Source organism: Mobula hypostoma, chromosome 30 (assembly GCF_963921235.1).
Source record: "Mobula hypostoma chromosome 30, sMobHyp1.1, whole genome shotgun sequence".
Lineage (NCBI taxonomy): Eukaryota > Metazoa > Chordata > Chondrichthyes > Myliobatiformes > Myliobatidae > Mobula > Mobula hypostoma.
In genome coordinates this window covers 972,599-994,012 of record NC_086126.1, presented here as the reverse complement: position 1 = coordinate 994,012, position 21,414 = coordinate 972,599, and the positions used below count along the sequence as shown (strand labels likewise).

The 21,414-nt window shown below is 47.1% G+C and overlaps 1 protein-coding gene across 21 annotated transcripts in view; it reads left to right on the top strand.

Annotated features, from left to right (window-relative positions):
• LOC134339799 (neurexin-2-like) overlaps positions 1-21,414 on the top strand; it is a 1,323,723-nt gene that overhangs the window by 491,914 nt on the left and 810,395 nt on the right. For all 21 annotated transcript variants that reach the window (XM_063036594.1, XM_063036593.1, XM_063036589.1 and 18 more), the window contains one exon: positions 8,154-8,273. In XM_063036594.1, the coding sequence (XP_062892664.1) occupies positions 8,154-8,273 (120 nt within the window). The remainder of the gene's footprint in view (positions 1-8,153; positions 8,274-21,414) is intronic.

The following is a 21,414-nucleotide window of genomic DNA, read 5'->3' as shown; positions in this document are numbered from 1 at the left end:
AATGAAGTTCTAACCTATTCAACCTTCCCCTGTAACTCAGGTCCTCAAGTCCCGACAACATCCTTGTAAATCTCTTAATCTTATTTACATCTTTCCTGTAGATAGTTGATCACATCGGACCCACACACAATACTTCTAATTATGCCTCACCAACATCTAATGCAACTTCAGCGTAACTTCACAACTTCTGTACTTTGATTTATGAAGACAAATGTGCCAAAAGTTCTCTCTATGAGTCCATCTCCCTGTGACGCCATTTTCATGGAATTATGGGTCTGTAGTTCCTGATCCCTTTGTTCTACCACATTCCTCAGTGCTCTACCTCTCACTGTAAGAGCTACCCTGGTTGGTCCTCCCAAAGTGCAACACCTCACGCTTGTCTCCATTAAATTCCATCGTCTTTGGTTCGGCTCATTTAAAGGGGGAAACAGTGCGAGAAAAGAGCGAGAAAGCAAGGTGGTGTTTATGGGCCGTGCACTGTTCAGAAATCTGATGGTGGATGGGGGAAGAAGCAATTGGTAATAAGTTCAGTATATGTGGAAATAATTCAGAAGATGTTCAGCGTATGTCTCAGTCTCGTATACCTCCTCTCTGAAGGTTATAATGAGAAGGGGGAAGGTCCCAGTTGGTGAGGGTCCTTAATGATAGATGCTACCTTCTTGAGGCCTCGCCTTTTGGAGATGTTCTTGATCTAGGGGACATTGCCTCAAGATTCAGGGGAGAAGATTTAGGACGGAGATGAGGAGAAATTGTTTATCCCAGAGAGTGGTGAATCTGTGGAATTCTCTGCCCAGGGAAACAGTTGATGCTTCTTCACTAAATATGTTTAAAAAACAGTTAGATAGGTTTTTACATAGTAGGGGAATTAAGAGTTAAGGTAGATGGAGCTGAGTTTATGGACAGATCAGCCACGATCTTATTGAATGGCGGGGTAGGCTCGATGGGCCGGATGGCCTACTCCTGCTCCTATTTTTTACGATGCTGGGGAGGCTAGTACCTATGATGGAGCTGGCTGAGATTACAATCCTCTGCAGCTTTTTCTGATCCTGTACAGTGGCCCCCTCCACACCAGATGGTGAAGCAACCCGTCAGAACGCGCTTCTGTGGGAACCTGCTCGAGTCTTTGGTGACATACCAAATCTCCCCAAACCCTTGGTGGAATACAGCCACTGGCATCATCAGGTCCTCGTGACACAGCTCAGCACTTTGCCCACGGAGGGAGGGAGGGAGGCAGCAAGGCCTCTGGAAGAAAATGACACTGAAGCATCTGGGAACTAAAGGATTGAAGTGCAGCGCAGAGGTGAAAGGCTGCTTGTGTAATATCACAGGATCTGCAACGTCGACTGACATGGAAGGGGTAGCCACCGTGGTGACTGGAGCCAGACCTTACCCGGGGAGAGGAGGCCACTGGAGGATAGTTACTCCTCCTCCTTCCACCTACCACCCCCTCACCACTCCGTCCAAGGGAATCGAGCATCCCTGCACAACGACTTCAGGACCCATCCATCTCCCGCCACTGGACCTACCTCCTGTCAGATGGTCAAAGGTGGGCTGATAATTTCCAAGTTCACTCCTATTCAGTAACTCGGTGAGGTCAGTTCCAACTCACCCTCCCTGCTCGAATTTTCATGCCTCGGGCATCTTGATAGAGGTGTACAAGATGATCAGGGACGTAGATCCAGTTGACAGCCAGAGACTTTTTCCCAGGGCGGGAATGCCTAAAATGAGGGAGCATCATTTTAAGGTGATTGGAGGAAAGTATAGAGGGGATGTCAGAGGTCAGTTTTTGACACAATCTCTGAAGAGTATTGACAATGACTGGGGGTCACCTGTCTTGTAAAGACACTGCCCAGAAGGAGGCATCATAAAGCACTTCTGTAGAGAAATTTACCGAGAATAATCATGGTCAGGGAAGACCTCGGTCACCCATGTTATACGACACAAAATGGTGGTGACACAGATTCACAATTGAAGATTGTGTAATGTTATTTCCAGTACATAAGGGAGAACAAAATAATTGTTGCCTTTCGGCCTATCTAGTTGGTGTCGAACTAGTATTCTACTCAGACCCATTGACCTGCAAATGGACCACAGACCTCCACAGTCCTCATGTTCCAGTTTCCTCCCATAGTCCAAAGACACGTTAGTTACTAGGTTAATTGGTTACTATAGATCATCCCGTGATTAGGCTAGGGTTAAGACAGTGGGGTTTCTGGGCAGCCTGTTTTGTGCTGTTTATAGGCATCCTTTAGTCTTGCGAGACCATGGATCTGCGCCTGGAAAGTCTTCACTCTCCAGGGCGCAGGCCTGGGCAAGGTTGTATGGAAGACCGGCAGTTGCCCATGCTGCAAGTCTCCCCTCTTCACGACACCGATGTTGTCCAAGGGAAGGGCATTAGGACCCATACAGCTTTGCACCAGTGTCGTCGCGGAGCAATGTGTGATTAAGTGCCTTGCAAAGGACACTCACACGTTCCCTCGGCTGGGGCTCGAACTCATGACCTTCAGGTCGCTAGTCCAATGCCTTAACCACTTGGCCAAGTGCCCACTATGTGCAGTATCTCTAAATAAAAATGAGTCTGATCTCACCCAGGCAGAGGTGGGTTTTGGCATTAGAAGTCCCTCCACCGCCATCCCAGGATATCATTACGGGACATCCTCAGGACCCAACCATCTTCAGCCACGTCGTCAGTGATCCTCCTTCCATCTGGTGGTCGCCAGTGACAGCACACTGTTCAGTTCCATTCCCAACACCTCAGTAACCGAAACAACCCCGTGCCCACGTTAGGCAAGGTCCGGGCACCATTCGGGCACAGGGCTGGTAGCGGATAATGAACATCTGTGCCACAGAGGTGCCAGGTGAGTATGGGCAGGGATCACCTCCAGTGGGGAAGAGACTAGCCACCTCCCCACAATGATCAGTGCGCTGAAAATCAAAGACACACACCGATGTGAGAATCAGGTTTAAAATCATTGCCATTTGTCATGAAATACGTTGCTCTGTGGCAGCAGTGCACAGTAATAAAAACTGTAATTCACAACAAGAAATAAATAATGCATAAAGAGAGCAAAGAAAATAAAAAATATTGAGTTAGTGTTCATGGGTTCAATGTTCATTCAGAAATCGGATGGCAGAGGGATAGAAACTGTTCCTGAATCGCTGAGTGTGTGTCTTCAGGCTCCTGTACCTCCTCCCTGATGGTAGCAATGAGGAGAGAGCATGTCCTGGGTGATGAGGGTCTTTAATGAGGGACGCTGCCTTTCTGAGGCACCGCCTTTTGAAGGTGTCCTCGATGCCGGAGAGGCCAGTGCCCATGATGGAGCTGGCTGAGTTTACAACTCTGCAGTTTTTTCTGAAACCCCGCACTGCCCCCATCCATCCCGGTCAGGATGCTCGCCAAGGTACATAAGACAGAGGGACAGAGTTAAACCATTCGGCCCATCGAGTTCGCTCTTTCATTCCATCATGGCTGATCCATTTCCCACTCAACCCCAAACTCCTGCCTTCTCCCTGTAACTTTGACACCCTGACTAATCAGGAATCTATCAACCTCCACCTAAAATACACCGAATAAGCTGGCCTCTGGCTAAAGAAATTCCTCCTCATCTTCATTCTAAATGGATGTTTCCCTATACTGAAGTTGTGTCCTCTGGTCCGAGACCTCCCAACCATAGGAAACATCCTCCCCACATCCACTCTATCTGTGCCCTCTGGTTCTAGACTCCCCCACCATAAGAAACATCCTCTCCACATCCACTCTATCTGTGTCCTCTGGTCCTAGACTCGCCCACTATAGGAAATATCCTCTCCACATCCACTCTATCTGTGTCCTCTGGTCCTAGACTCCCCCACTATAGGAAACATCCTCTCCACATCCACTCTATCTGTGTCCTCTGGTCCTAGACTCCCCCACTATATGAAACATCCTCTCCACATCCACTCTATCTGTGTCCTCTGGTCCCAGACTCCCCCACTATAGGAAACATCCTCTCCACATCCACTCTATCTGTGTCCTCTGGTCCTAGACTCACCCACTATAGGAAACATCCTCTCCACATCCACTCTATCTGTGTCCTCTGGTCCCAGACTCCCCCACTATAGGAAACATCCTCTCGACATCCACTCTATCTGTGTCCTCTGGTCCTAGACTCCCTCACTATAGGAAACATCCTCTCCACATCCACTCTATCTGTGTCCTCTGATCCTAGACTCCCTCACTATAGGAAACATCCTCTCCACATCCACTCTATCTGTGTCCTCTGGTCCTAGACTCCCCCACTATATGAAACATCCTCTCCACATCCACTCTATCTGTGTCCTCTGGTCCCAGACTCCCCCACTATAGGAAACATCCTCTCCACATCCACTCTATCTGAGTCCTCTGGTCCTAGACTCGCCCACTATAGGAAACATCCTCTCCACATCCACTCTATCTGTGTCCTCTGGTCCCAGACTCCCCCACTATAGGAAACATCCTCTCGACATCCACTCTATCTGTGTCCTCTGGTCCTAGACTCCCTCACTATAGGAAACATCCTCTCCACATCCACTCTATCTGTGTCCTCTGATCCTAGACTCCCTCACTATAGGAAACATCCTCTCCACATCCACTCTATCTGTGTCCTCTGGTCCTAGACTCGCCCACTATAGGAAACATCCTCTCCACATCCACTCTATCTGAGTCCTCTGGTCCTAGACTCGCCCACTATAGGAAACATCCTCTCCACATCCACTCTATCTGTGTCCTCTGGTCCCAGACTCCCCCACTATAGGAAACATCCTCTCCACATCCACTCTATCTGTGTCCTCTGATCCCAGACTCCCTCACTATAGGAAACATCCTCTCCACATCCACTCTATCTGTGTCCTCTGGTCCTAGACTCCCCCACTATAGGAAACATCCTCTCCACATCCACTCTATCTGTGTCCTCTGGTCCTAGACTCCCCCACTACAGGAAACATCCTCTCCACATCCACTCTATCTGTGTCCTCTGGTCCTAGACTCCCCCACTATAGGAAACATCCTCTCCACATCCACTCTGTGGAGGCCTTTCAACATTCAATAGGTTTCAATGAGGTCCCCCTCCCATTCTTCTGAATTCCAGTGAGTAGAGGCCCAGAGCCATCAAACTCTCCTCATATAACAAGCCATTCAACTGTGGAATCATTTACATGAACCTCCTCTGAACCCTCTCCAATGCCAGCACATTGTTTCTTAAATAAGGGCTTAAAACTGCTCACAATATTCCGAGAGGCCTCACCAGTGCTTAAAAAAAGCCTCCATATTATATCCTTGCTTTTATATTCTCGTCCTCTGAAAATGAATGTTAACATTCCTCACCACCAATTCAACCTGCAAATTAACCTTCAGGGAATCCTGCACAAGGACTCCCAAGTCCCTTTGCACCTTGGATTTTTAAATTTTCTTCCCATTTAGAAAATAGTCTACGCTTTTATTCCTTCTACGAAAGGTTGACCAGACACTTCCCATCATTGAATTCCATCTGCCACTCCTTTGCCCATTCTCCTAATTTGTCTAAATCCTTCTGCAGCCTCCCTGCTTCCTCAACACAATCTGCTCCTCCACCTGTTCTTCGTATCATCCACAAACTTGGCCACAAAGCCGTCAATTCCATTATCCAAATCATTGACATACAATGTAAAAAGAAATGGTCCCAACACAGACCCCTGTGGATCACCACTAGGTACTGGCAGCCAACAAGAAAAGGCTCCCTTTATTCCCAATCTCTGCATCCTGCTAACCAACCAATTCTCTATCCATAATAGGGCCTTTCCTATAATACATGGGCTCTTATCTTGTTGAGTCCTTCTGATAATCCAAGTGCACAACATCCACCGATTTTCCTTTGTCTATCCTGCCTATTATTTCTTCAAAGAATTTCAACCAATTGGTCAGGCAAAATTTTTCCTTAAGGAAACCATGTTGACTTTGGTCTATTTTATCGCGCGCCTCCAACTACCCCAAAACCACATCCTTAACAATCGATTCCAACATCTTCCCGACCACTGAGGTTAGACCAACTGGCCTATAACTTACTTTCTTCTGCCTCCCTCTCTTCTTGAAGAGTGGAGTGACATTTGCAATTTTCCAGTCCTCCAGAGCATAGAAACAGAAAATCTACAGCACAATACAGGCCCTTTGGCCCACAATGCTGTGCCAAACATGTACTTATTTTAGAAATTACCTAGGGTTACCCATAGCCCTCTATTTTTCTAAGTTCTATGTGTCTATCCAGGAGTCTATTAAAAAACCCTATCTTATCTGCCTCCACCACCGTCGCCGGCAGCCCATTCCACACACTCACCACTCTCTGCCTAAAAAAAAACCCCTGACATCTCCTCTGTACCTACTTCCAAGCACCTTAAAACTGTGCCCTCTCATTTTAGCCATTTCAGCCCTGGGAAAAAGCCTCTGACTATCCACACAATCAATGCCTCTCATCATCTTATACACCTCAATCAGGTCACCTCTCATCCTCCGTCGCTCCAAGGAGAAAAGGCCGAGTTCACTCAACCTGTTTTCATAAGGCATGCTCCCCAATCCCGGCAACATCCTTGTAAATCTCCTCTGCACCCTTTCTATGGCTTCCACATCTTTCCTGAGTGAGGTAACCAGAATTGATCACAGAACTCCAAGTGGGGTCTGACCAGGGTCCTATAGAGCTGCAACGTTACCTGCCGGCTCCTAAACTCAATCCCACGATTGATGAAGGCCAATGCACCGTATGCCTTCTTAACCACAAGAGTCAGCCTGTGAGCTCTGTCAACATTTGTGAGAGTCTTTGGTGAGTAATGAAGTCTCCTCAAACTCGAAAAGAAATAAAGCCACTGTTGTGCTTTCTTTGTAACTGCATCAATACGTTGGGCCCAGGATAGATCTTTCGAGATGTTGACACCCAGGAATTTGAAACTGCTCGCCCTATCCACGGCTGACCCCTCGATGAGGACTGGAGTGTGATCCCTCGACTCCCCTCCCTGAAGTCCACAATCAGTTCCTTGGTGTCACTGATGCTGGGTGCGAGGTGGTTGTTGTGACATCGCTCAACCGCGTAAAACAGAATACAAAACAGCGACCAAAAATGCAGGAAACACTTAGAAGGTCAGGCAGCATCTGCGGAGAGAGATGCTGAACATTTCAGGCCTGACCTGTTGAGTATTTTTGGCATTTTCTGTTAGTATTTTAGCCTTTAATAATATTCACAACACCTAATCCCCACCATCAATGGCCTGAGGGTTGGCAGTGAGCAGAAGCACGGTTCTGAACACAATACTCTAAGTGTGGTCTAACCAGGGGTTTATGGAGCTGCAACCTTACCTCACGGCTTCTGAACTCAATCGCCCGACTAATGAGGGCCAGCACACCAAACGCCTTCTCAACCACCCTATCAACTTGCGCGGCAACTTTGGGGGCTCTATGGACGTGGACGCCAAGCCGAGGTGAGATGGTAGGGGAGAACTGGTTTACTATTGTCCCATGTACCGAGACACAGTGAAAAGCTTGTAATACACACTGTGTATACAGATCAGATTATTATACAGTGTGTTGAAGTAAAACGATAAGAGTGCAGAATAAAGTGTTGCAGTTACAGAGAAAGTGCACCGCAGACAAACTATAAGGTGCAAGATCATAAGCGAGGTAGATTGTGAGGTCAACAGTCCATCTTGTTGTACTACAGAATATTTAACTTCCAGGCTTTTGTATCTCCTGCCCGAGGGGACTGGGGAGAGGAGAGAATGCCAGGTTAAGTGAGGTCTTGGATTATGCTGTCTGCTTTACTGGGGTCGTGAGGAGTGTAGACAGAGTCCGCGGAGGGGAGGCTGGTCCCTGTGATGTGCTGAGCTGCGTCTACAACTCCCTGCGGTTTCTTGCGGTCACGGGCAGTGTAGATACCATAAGAAGCCGTGATGTGTCCGAATCGGATGCTGTCAGTGGTGTACCACTACAAATCGGTGGAGGATGCTGACTCCAGCCCCGAGTGGGCAGCGCACGGCCGGACACGGGGCAGGTGGTCAGCGGCCGGGCTGGAGAGCGGGGGTGACCTCCTCCACCGACGGCGTGTCAGACCGCGCACGTACTTGCGCCTGCGGGTCTCGCCTCGTCTCTAACACCTCTCCCCACCCTCCCGATGCAGGCAAAGGGCCGGAGATGCTGCATGCGGGCCAGAAGGTGAACGACAACGAGTGGCACAGTGTCCGCGTGGTGCGGCGCGGGAAGGGGCTGCAACTCTCCGTGGACAACATCACCGTGGAAGGTAGGTCTCGCTCTCCCTCCGGCAAGCTCTTCGGCCGCTTGCTGGGATGGCCAGGAGCAGCCCGAGGCCACTGGGGCCTTCCACCCTACTGCCCTACCCAAGGCTGATCTTCAACCACTGTCCCTTCTACATATCTCCCAATTCCAGCAGTACCCGTAGGCTCATCTGTCAAACATACTACACAGAACATGCAACATACAACATAGAACATACAACGCTACATAAAATATAGAATGCAGGACATAGAACACAGAGGAGAACAAGCCCTGTGGCCCACAGTGTCTGTGCTGAATGCTGTTCCAAAGAAACCTGAACCCTTTCACCAACACAAGACCCTATGCCTTCACTCCCTTCACGTTCACGTGTCAGTTAAACACCTCTGTCATATCTGCATCCACCCCCACCCCTGGCAGCTCATTCCACACACCCACCACTCTCTGTGTGAAACAACTTGCCCCACACACCTCCTTTAAACTTTCCCCTCTCACCTTCAATGCACACCCTCCAGTATTAGATATTTTCATCCAAGTGTAAAGATTCTGACATGTATATCTATACCTCTCATGAACTTATAAACATCTGTCTGTTATCCTCACTGGAGATTGGCCAAGGGTCTCCTGAATTAACTCGGAGAATGAACTTCCTCGCATCCCTCCGGAACAGAGAGTTCAGTGGATGCACAAAACTCTGCCTGAAGAGGTTTCTCTACAACGCAGATCTGTCTCTCACCCTGAGAATGGGACCTCGGGTCTGAGTCACCACCACTGGGGAACTTCTCACCCACATCCAGTCTCTGGAGATCTATCAGATCCAATCAGAGTAAATTTATTATCGAAGTACACATATCACCATATATGCAATTCACTTTCGTGCGGGCATTCACAGTAAGTATGAAGAAACACGATAGAATCAGTGAGAGACCACGGACATGGACGGACAAACAACCAACATGCAAATAACAACAAACTGTATAAATACTAAAAGAGAAAAATAAATGATAATAAATAAATAAGCAATAAATATGGAGAAAGTGAGATGAAGAGTCCTTGAAAGTGAGTCCAAAGGTTGTGGGAACAGTTCAGTAATGGAGTGAGTGAAGATGTCCCCTCTGGTTCAAGAGCCTGATGATTGAAGAAACAACTCTGTGTTTGGATGGACTGGAGGGGGTAATGTTCAGTCTCCCTCTCATTTCTCCAAACATGGAGACAATGTCCCAGTCCGATCTCTCCCCCTTCCCTGTCTCTGTAACCCCCTCCAGTCCCTACACCCCTCCCTGTCTCTGTAATCCCCTTCGACCCCTACACCCCTCCCTGTCTCTGTAACCCCCTTTGACCCCTACACCCCTCCCTGTCTCTGTAACCCCCTCCGGCCCCTACATCCCTCCCTGTCTCTGTAACCCCCTCCAGCCCCTACACCCCTCCCTGTCTCTGTAACCCCCTCCAGCCTCTATACCCCTCCCTGTCTCTGTAACCCCCTCCAGCCCCTACACCCCTCCCTGTCTCTGTAACCCCTCCAGCCCCTACACCCCTCCCTGTCTCTGTAACCCCCTCTGGCCCCTACACCCCTCCCTGTCTCTGTAACCCCTCCAGCCCCTACACCCCTCCCTGTCTCTGTAACCCCCTCCGGCCCCTACACCTCTCCCTGTCTCTGTACCCCACCAGCCCCTACACTCCTCCCTGTCTCTGTAGCCCTTTCTAGCCTCAACATACATGAGACCATAAGATATAGGAGCAGAATTAGGCCATTCAGCCCATCGAGTCCTCTCCATCCATCCATCATGGCTGATCTATTATCGCTCTCAACCCCATTCTCTTGCCTTCTCCCCATAACCTTTGACACCCTGAATAATCAAGAACCTATCAACCACCGTTTTAAATAATCTGACCTGTCCTCCAGAGTCATCTGTGGCAATGAATTCCACAGATTCTCCACCCTCTGGCTAAAGAAATTTCTCCTAAATGGACGTCCCCCTATTCTGAGGCCATTCCCAGCCTCTCCCGCAATAGGAAATGTCCCTCTGTTTTGAGGTTGTTCTCTCCAGTCCTCGAGTGTCCCCACAATAGGAAATGTCCTCTACACATCCACACTATTGAGGCCATTCAGTATTTGAAAGGTTCCTCTCATTCTTCTAAACTCCAGTGAACACTGGCCCAGGGCCATCCGATACACCCTTTCATTCCCAGTATCATTATTCTAAACTCCAGCGAGTACTGGCCCAGGGCCATCCGATACACCCTTTCATTCCCAGTATCATTCTTGTGATCCTTTTCCCGACACGTTCCATTGTCAGCACAGACAAGAGAAAATCCGCAGATGCTGGCGATCAAAGTAAAACACACAAAATTCTGGAGGACCTCATCAGGCCTGGCAGTATCCACGGAAAAGAGCACACACTCGCCGTTTCGGGCCGAGACCCTTCATCGGGATGCTTTCTCAGAGGAGGGGCCCAAAGCTGCTCACAATTCTCCAGGTGTGGTGGGTCCAGTGCCTTCATGTTCTTGATTTCATATTCGTTTCCTCTCAAAACGAATGCTAACATGTAATTTGCCTTCCTCGCCACTGGCTCAACCTGCAATTCTGCACAAGACTCCCAAGTACCTTTGCACCTGAGATTTTTGAATTTTCTCTCCATTTAGAAAACAGCCTGTGCCTTTGTTATTTCTACCAAAGTGCATGACCATAGGCTTTCTGCCACTGGATTCCACCTGCCACTTCTTTGTCCCCTCTTTCAATCTGCCTCGGTCCCTCTGCAGACACCCTGCCTCCCCACCTATCTTCATATTGTCAGCAAACTTTGCAACAGAGCCATCAATTCCATCATCCAAATCATTGACATATAACGTAAAAAGAGTCAGTCCCAAAAAGGACCCCTGTGGAACACCACTCGTCACCAGCAGCCAACTAAAAAAGAGTCCCTTTATTCCCACTCTTTGCCTCCTGCCAATCAGCCACTGCTCTATCCATGCTGCTATCTATCTAGTACCATGGGCTCGTAAGCAGCTTGTCAAAGACCTGAAAACCCAAGTACACAACATCCGCCAATTCTCCTTTGCCTCTCCTATCTCTTATTTCCTCAAATAATTCCAACAGATTTGTCAGACAAAATTTTGGCCTGTTTTACCATGTGCGTTCAAGTACTCTGAAACCTCATCCTTGATTACGAAGGAGAAGCTGAAGTCAGGTGTAACAGTATTACAATGGAGTAAAGGGAATTACAGAGGCATTAGAGAGGAGCTGGTCAGAACTGATCAGAAAAGAACACTGGCAGGGATGACGGCAGAGCAGCAATGGCTGGAATTTCTGGAAGCAATTTGGAAGGCACAGGATATATACATCCCAAAGAGGAAGAAGTATTCTAAAGGAAAGACGATACAACCGTGTCTGACAAGAGAAGTCAAAGCCAACATAAAAACCAAAGAGAGGGCATATAATAGAGCAAAAATTAGTGGGAAGTTAGAGGTCTGGGAAGCTTTTAAAAATTAACAGGAGGCAACTAAAAAGTCACAGAGAAGGAAAAGATAGAATATGAAGGTAACCTGGCCAATAATATTAAAGAGAATACCGAAAGTTTCTTCAGATACATCAAGTGTAAAAGAGAGACGAGAGTGGATATAGGACCGCTGGAAAACGATGCTGAAGAGGCAGTAATGGGGGACAAGGAAATGGCAGATGAACTGAGTAAGTATGTTGCATCAATCTTTGCTGTGAAAGATACTAGCAGTATGGTGGAAGTTCCAGAGTGTCAGGGGTCATGAAGTGTGTGAAGTTACCATTACCAGAGGAAAGGTTCTTGGGAAACTGAAAGGTCTGAAGGTAGATAAGTCACCTGGACCAGGTGGACGACACCTCAGGGTTCTGAAAGAAGTGGCTGAAGAGATTGTGGAGGCATTTGTCATGATCTTTCAAGAATCACTAGATTCTGGAATGTTACAAATTTCACCCCACTCTTCAAGAAGGGAGAGAGGCAGAAGAAAGGAAACTATAGGCCAGTTAGTCTGACCTCAGTGGTTGGGAAGATGTTGGGGTTGATTATTCAGGGATAGGTCTCAGGGTACTTGGAGGTACATGATTTTATAGGCATCTGTTAGTCTCATGAGACCATGGATTTGCGCCTTGGAAGGTTTCCAGGGTGCAGGCCTGGACAAGGTTGTATGGAAGACCAGCAGTTGCCCATGCTGCAAGTCTCCCCTCTCCACGACACCAATGTTGTCCAAGGGAAGGGCATTAGGGCTGATACAGCTTGGCACCGGTGTCGTCGCAGAACAACGTGTGGTTAAGTGCCTTGCTCAAGGTCACAACATGCCGCCGTAGCTGAGGCTCGAACTAGCGACCTTCAGATCACTAGACCGACACCTTAACCACTTGGCCACGCAGCAACACTGGAGGCACATGATAAAATAGGCCATAGTCAGTATGGTTTCCTCAAGGAAAATCTTACCTGACAAAGCTGTTGGAATTCTTTGAAAAAATAACAAGCCGGATAGAAAAAGGAGAATCAGTTGATATTGTGTACTTGGATTTCCAGAAAGCCTTTGACAAGGTGCCACATGTGAGGCTGTTTAACAAGCTACGAGCCCATTGTATTACAGGAAAGTTTCTAGCATGAATAAAGCACTGGCTGATTGGCAGGAAGCAAAAAGTTGGAATAAAGGGAGCCTTTTCTGGCTGGCTGTCAATGACTAGTGCTGTTCCACAGGGGTCTGTGTTTGGGACCGATTCTTTTTGCGTTATATGTCGATGATTTGGATAATGGAATTGATGCCTTTGTTGAAATGTTTACAGATGATATGAAGATAGGAGGAGGCTCAGGTAGTTTTAAGGAAGTAGAGATGCTGCAGAAGGACTTCAACAGATTATGAGAATGGATAAAGAAATGACAGATGGAATAAAATGTCAGGAAGTGTATGGTCATGCACTTTGGTTGAAGAAATGAAAGGGTTGACTATTTTCTAAATGGAGAGAAAGTACAAAAAAAAACTGGGGAGTTCTTGTGCAGGATTCCCTATAGGTTAATTTACAGGTTGAGTCTGTGGTGAGGAAGGCAAATGTGATGTTAGCTTTCATTTCAAGAGGACTGGAATATAAAAGCAAGGATGCAATGTTGAAACTTTATAAAACACTGGTGAGGGCTCACTTGGACTACTGTGAGTAGGTATGGGCTCCTTAGAAAGGGTGTGCTGAAACTGGAGAGGGTTCAAAGGAGATTCACGAAAATGATTTTAGGATTGAATGACTTGTCATATGAAGACTGCTTGATGGGTCTGGGCCTGTATTCACTAGTATTCAGAAGAATGAGGGGTGACCTCATTGAAACCTATCGAATGGTGAAAGGCCTGATAGAGGGAATGCGGAGAGGATGTTTCCTTTGGTGGAACAGTCTAAGACCAAAGGACACAGCTTCAGAACATTTTTAGAATGGAGATTAGGAGGAATTTCTTTAGCCAGAGAGTGGTGAATCAGCCATGATGAAATGGAGTAGACTCAATGGGCCGAATGGCCTAATTCTTCTCCTGTATCTTATGGAATTGATAGTAGACTCCAATATCTTCCCAGCCAGACTAACTGGCCTGCAATTTCCTTTCTGCTACCTCTTCTTTCTTGAAGTGTTAAGAGACATTTGCAATTTTCCAGTCCTTAGGAACAATTTCAGAACCTAGTGATTTTTGAAAGATCACTGCTAATACCGCTACAATTTCTTCAGCCCCTCTTTCAGAACCCTAGTGAAGGTGACTTATCTACATTCTGATCTTTCAGCTTCCCAAGCACCTTCTCATTTATAACAGCATCTACACTCACTCCTGCTGCCCCTGACACGCTTGCATTTCTGGCATACTGCTAGTGTCTTCCACAGCAAGGACTGATGCAAAATAGCTATTCCGTTCATCTATCATTTCCATGTTCCCCATTACTATTTCTCCAGCATTGTTTTCCAGTGGTCTGATATTCACATTCGCCTCTCCTGGACACTTTTATATCTCGAGAAAGATTTGGTGTCCTCTTTAACAGTAAAGGTTTCCAAATCCTCTAACTTATGCAGTATTGTATGCCCTCTCTTTTGCTCTGACTTCCCTGTCAGCCACAGTGTCTGCTGCTCCCTTCAGAACACTTCTTCATTTTTGGGATGTATCCATCCTGTGCCTTCCGAACTCCAGCCTTTGCTGATCTGCCATCATCCCCTGCTAGTGTCCCCTTCCAATCAACTTTGGCTAGCTCTGCTCTCATGCCTGTAACTCCCTTTATGCCCATTTAATACTGATACATCCCTTCTCAAACTGAAAGGTAATTTTTTGCATATTATGATCACTGACTCCTAAGTGCTCCTTTACCTTAAGCTCTCTAATCAAATTCGGGTCATTACATAACACCCACTCCAAAATCGTCATTCCCCTAGTGGGCTCAACCATGAGTTGCTCTAAAATGCCATCTCATAGGCATTCTACAAATTTCCTCTCTTGGGATCCAGCACCAACCTAACTTTCTTGATATACCTGCATTTTGAAATTCCCCATGACTATCATAGCACTGTCCTTTTGGCATACATTTTCTATATCCTGTTGTTATTGGTATCCCACACCCTGGCTGCTGTTCAGAGGCATATATAACTCCCATCAGGGTCTTTTTACACTTCAAGTTTCTTAACTCTACCCACAAGGATTCTACATCTTCTGATCCCATGTTACCTCTTTCTAAGGATTCTTCATGTTTTACCAACAGAGTAACCCCACCCTCTCTGCCTACCTGCCTGTCCCTTTGATACAATGTGTACCTTGGATGTTAAGCTCCCAACTATGATCTGCGACTCAGGGATGCCCACAAAGTCATACAAGCCAATCTTTAAACGCACTACCTTATTCAAATACAACACGTTTAGTCCTGTATTCATCATCCCTTTTGATTTTGGACCCATGATAGGCCTGCAAATCTGCCCTATCATCTGCCTGTCCCTTCTCACAGTCTCAGTACCCACACCATCTCCTTGTATACCAACTGACGCATCCTCACCCTGATCACCCAGGTTCCCTTCCCCGTTCCAAATTAGTTCAACCCCTCCCCAGCAGCTCCAGCAAACTGCCCACAAGGATATTTGTCCCCCTCGGGTTCCGGTGTAACCCATCCCTTTTCTACAGGCTGTACGTTCCCCAGAAGTGATCCTATGATCAATAAATCTGAACAACTGTCCCCTGCACCAGTTCGTCAGCCACACATTCACCTGCCAATGCATCCTATTCTTACCCTCACTGCCATGTGGCACAGACAACAACTTAAGGACACAGATTACTGCTTTTTCCATTAGACCATAAGACATAGGAGCAGAAAGAGGCCATTCGGCCCATTGAGTCTGCTCCACCATTCCATCATGGCTGATCCAGGATCCAACTCAACTCCATTCTCCTGCCTTCTAGCCGTATCCTTTCATGCCCTGACCAACTTCAGTCTTAAATATACACACGGACTTGGCCTCCACCACAATCTGTGGCAGAGCATTCCTCAGATTCACTACTCTCTAGTTAAAAAAAAATTCTTCCTTACCTCTGTTCTAAAATGTTGCCCCTCAATTTTGAGGCTGTGCCCTCTAGTTCTGGATACCCCCACCATAGGAAACATCCTCTCCACACCATATCTAGTCCTTTCAACATTTGGTAGGTTTCAATGAGATCCCCACATGTTCTTCTAAATTCCAGTGAGTTCAGGCTAAAGTTGCCAAGCACTCCTCATATGTTAACCCCTTCATTCCCAGAATCATCCTCGCGAACCTCCTCTGGACCCTCTCCAATGACAACAGATCCTTTCTGAAATATGGGGCCCAAAACTGTTAACAAATCACCAAGTGCTGCCTGACTAGTATCTTATAAAGCCTCAGCATTGTCTCCCTGCTTTTATATTCTATTCCCTTTGAAATCAATGCCAACATTGCATTTGGCTTCTTTACCACAGACTCAACCTGTAAATTAACCTTCCGGAAGTCTTGCACAAGGACTCCTAAATCCCTCTGCACCTCTGATGTTTGAACCTTCTCCCCGTTTAGGTAATAGTCCGCACTATTGTTCCTTTTACCAAAACGTATTATCATACATTTCCCAACACTGTATTCCATCTGCCCTTTTTTTGCCCATTCTTCCAACTTGTCTCAGTCCTGCTGCAATCGCATTGTTTTCTCAGCACTACCTACCCCTCCACCTATCTTCGTATCATCCGCAAACTTTGTCACAAAACCATAATTCCATTATCTGAATCATTGACAAACAATGTGAAACGTAGCGGTCGCAATACTAACCCCTGAGGAACACCACTAGTCCCTGGCAGCCAACCTGAAAAGGATCCTTTTATTTCCACTCGCTGCCTCCTGCCTGTCAGTCAATCGTCTATCCATGCCAGTATCTTTCCTGTCACACCACTGGATTTTATCTTGTTAAGCAGCCTCACGTGAGGCACCTTCTGAAAATCCAAGTAAATGATATCCACTGCCTCTCTTTGTCCACCCTGCTTGTTACTTCCTTGAACTCCTAACAGATATGTCAGGCAAGATTTCCCTTTACAGAAACCATGCTGATTTTGACTCATTTTATCAGTAGTTTCTAAGTACCACAAAACCTCATCCTTAATAAAAGTGTCCAACACTTCCCCAACCACTGAGGTTAGGCTAATTGGCCTATAATTTCCCTTCTTTTCCCTTAAAGAGTGGAGTGACATTTGCCATCTTCTAGTCCTCTGGGACCATGCCAGAATCAAGCGATTCTTGAAAGTTCAGCAACCTCTCAGCAACCTCTCTCAGGACTCTAGGACGTCATCCATCTGGCCCAGGTGACTTATCCACCTTAAGACCTTTCAGTTTGCCTTGCACTTTTTCCTTTGTAATAGCAATGGCACTCACTCCTGCTCCCCGACACTCACAGACCTCTGGCACACTGCTGGTGTCTTCCACGGCGAAAACAGATGCAAAATGTTTATTAAGTTCATCTGCCATTTCTTTGTCCCCCCCATTACTACCTCACCAGCATCATTTTCCAGTGGTCCAATATCAACTCTCAACTCCCTTTTACTCTTTATATAACTGAAAAAAAACTTTTGGTATCCTGCTTTATACTATTGGCTAGTCTGCCCTCATATTTCATCTTTTCTCTTATAGCTTTTTAGTTGTTTTTTGTTGGATTTTAAAAGCTTCCCAATCATCCAACTTCCCACTCTCTTTTGCTACCTTATATGCTCTTTCCTTGGCTTTTATGTGATTCTTAACTTCCTTTGTCAGCCACGGTTGCCTACCCCTGCTATTTGAGAACTTTTTCCTCTGTGGGATATATCTGCACCTTGTGAACTATTCCCAGAAACTTCAGCCACCTCTGCTCTGACGACATCCCCACCGGTATCCTCCCCCAATCCACCAGGGCAAGCTCCTCTCTCATCTTCTGTAATTCCCATTATTCCATTGTGATACAGATACATGTGAGTTATGCTTCTCCCTCTCAAATTGCAGTATGAATTCAATTATATTATGATCACTGCTTCCTAAGTGTTCCTTTACATTAAGCTCCCTAATAAGATCTGGGTTATTACAAAACACCCAATCTAGGATAGCCTTTCCCTGAGTAGGCTCAAGCACGAACTGCTCTCAAAAGCCATCTCATAGACATTCAACAAATTCAATCTCTTGCGATCTGACACCAACCTGATTTTCCCAATCCCCTTGCATATTGAAATCCCCCATTACAATTGTGTCATTACCTTTATTACATGCCTTTTCCAGCTCCCTTTGCAATCTCAACCCCACATCTTGGCTACTATTTGGAGGCCTATATATGATTCCCATGATGGTTTCTTTCCACCCTTGCAATTTCTTAACTCCACCCACAAAGATTTGACATTCTCTGACCCTATGTCACCTTTCAACCACGACTCAGTGATGCCCACAACGTCATACCAATGAATCTCTAATTGTTCCACAAGTTCATCCACCTTATTCCAAATACTGCATGCATTTAAATACAGCACCTTCAGTCCCGCATTCTTCACCCTTTTGAATTTTGCCTCTGTGGAACAATTTGACTCTTTGCTGTGTCTGCATTTGGACCCAATCATTGGCTTGTCCTTCCTTACATTCATGTTACACCCATCATCTACTTGTAAACCTGCTGGCTGGTCCTCAGCTCTATCATCCTGGTTCCCATTCCACCTGCCGTATTAGTTTAAAACACTCCCAACAGCTCTAGTAAATTTTCCTGCGAGAAACACACATCAAAGTTGCTGGTGAACACAGCAGGCCAGGCAGCATCTCTAGGAAGAGGTACAGTCGACGTATTGGGTCCTGTCCTGACGAAGGGTCTCGGTCTGAAACGTCGACTGTACCTCTTCCTAGAGATGCTGCCTGGCCTGCTGCGTTCACCAGCAACTTTGATGTGTGTTGCTTGAATTTCCAGCATCTGCAGAATTCCTCGTGTTTCCCGCAAGGATGTTGGTCCCCCTCAGGTTCAAGGGCAACCCGTCCCTTTTGTATGGGTCACACCCGCCCCAGGAGAGTTCCCAATGATCCAGAAATCTGAATCCCTGCGTCCTGCTCTAATTCTTCAGCCATGCATTTATCCTCCACCTCATCGTGTTCCTATCCTCACTGTCGCACGGCACAGGCAGCAATCCTGAGATTACTACCCTTGGGGTCCTGCTTCTCAGCTTCCTTCCTAACTCACTATATTCTTTTTTCAGGACCTCCTTCCCTTTTTCTTCCTTCGTCGCTGGTACCAATATGAACCACAACTTCTGACTGCTCACTCTCCCTTTTCAGGATATTGTGGATGCAACTCTGGCATCTGGGAGGCAAAATACCTTCTTTGTTTCCTTTTCACATCCACAGAGTCACCTGTCTGTCCCTCTGACTACAGAGTCCCCATTTGCTGCTGCCATCACTAATCTCCTGAGCCATAGGACCAGATTCAGAGCTCGAGGCACGGCTACTGTTGCCTCCTCCAGGTAGGTCGCCCACCCCCTCCAACAATACTAAAAATGGAGTAGTGATTGTTGAGGGGGATGGCCACAGGGGTGCTCTCCACTATCTGATGTTCCCCCTTCCCTCCCCTGCCAGTCACCCATTTACCTGCCTCCTGCAGCCTCGGAGTGAATAGCTCCTGTCTATCACTGCCTTGCTTTCCCTGACAAGCCTGCAGCTCCAGTTCCCTAGCACGGGCTAAGGAGCTGCTTCTTGGTGTACCTGGCGCAAATGTGGCCATCAGGGAGGCCGGGAGTCTCCTGGAAATCCCACATCTGACACCCAGTACAGAATAGTGGCTCTGTAGACATGCCTCCTGTTCTCTCTAGAGTTTAATAAGAAATGAACTCACCTAGACTCCACCAGTTCTCGATGAAGCCTTGTTGAGCCAAAGCCTTCCTATTCTGCCTCAGACTACCCTGACAGCAACCAGTCCCACGATGACAGCTCGGCTAGGCAGTACCTCTCTCTATGGTCATAGTCATGCTTTATTGACCCAGGGGGAAATTGGGTTTCGTTACAGTCGCACCAACCAAGAATAGAGTATAGATATAGCAATATAAAACCATAGATAATTAAATAATAATATGTAAATTATGCCAGGAAATAAGTCCAGGACCAGCCTATTGGCTCAGGGTGTCTGACCCTCCAAGGGAGGAGTTGTAAAGTTTGATGGCCACAGGCAGGAATGACTTCCTATGACGCTCTGTGCTGCATCTCGGTGGAATGAGTCTCTGGCTGAATGTACTCCTGTGCCCACCCAGTACATTATGTAGTGGATGGGAGACATTGACCAAGATGGCATTCAACTTGGACAGCATCCTCTTTTCAGACACCACCGTCAGAGAGTCCAGTTCCATCCCCACAACATCACTGGCCTTACGAATGAGTTTGTTGATTCTGTTGGTGTCTGCTACCCTCAGCCTGCTGCCCCAGCACACAACAGCAAACATGATAGCACTGGCCACCACAGACTCGTAGAACATCCTCAGCATCGTCCGGCAGATGTTAAAGGACCTCTGTCTCCTCAGGAAATAGAGACGGCTCCGACCCTTCTTGTAGACAGCCTCAGTGTTCTTTGACCAGTCCAGTTCATTGTCAATTCGTATCCCCAGGTATTTGTAATCCTCCACCATGTCCACACTGACCCCCTGGATGGAAACAGGGGTCACCGGTACCTTAGCTCTCCTCAGGTCTACCACCAGCTCCTTAGTCTTTTTCACATTCAGCTGCAGATAGAGACAGGCTTTCCTGGTGAAAATCTTAGTCGGACCTGCGTGGGAACGTTCCTGATGCATCTGCACAGCAAGTTCAAAGTAAAGTTTGTTATCAGAGTACGTACACATCACCACATACAACCCTGCGGTTCGTTTCCCTGTGGGCAGACTCAGCAAACGCATAGAACAGTAACTAGAATCAGGTGTGATGAAAGAGCAAGAACACAGAAGACAGCAAACTGTGCAACTACGGATAGAAATAAATAACAATAAATAGTCAGAGCTTGAAATAACAAGATAAAGGGTCCTTAGAGTTAGATCATTGGTTGTGGGGACACCAGAGTTAGAATGAGTGTAGTTATCCCCTTTTGTTCGAGAGTGTGAGGGGGAGTAACTGTTCTCGAGCCTGGTGGTGCGAGTCCTGAGGCTCCTGTACCTCCTTCCCGACGGCAGCAGTGAGAATAGAGCATGGCCTGGGTGGTGGGGAACTTTGATGCTGCTTTCCTACGACAGCGATTCATGTAGATGTGCTCACTGGTTGGGAAGGTTTTAGCCGTGACGTGCTGGGCCAAATCTACTACCTTTTGTAGGATTTTCCGCTCAAAAGCAGTGGTGTTTCCATAGCAGGCTGTAACGCAGCCAGTCAACACACTTTCTACCACGCGTCTATAGAAGTTTGTGAAGGTTTTTGAAGGTTTCTTAAGCTCCTGCTTTTCGGTTTTCTGCCTGACTCCCGATATCCTCTCTTCAGGACCTCCTCCTTTTTCTGACCATGAGTACGTCCCATGACTTCTGGCTGTTCACTCTCCCCCGTTAGAATGCCGTGGATCCGACTGAAGATATCCCTGGCCCTGGCAACTGTAAGGCAACTTGCCATCTGGGTGTCTCTGTCACGTCCACGGGATTTGCTTTTCTGCTCCACTGAGTATGGCATTCCCATTCGCCTGTG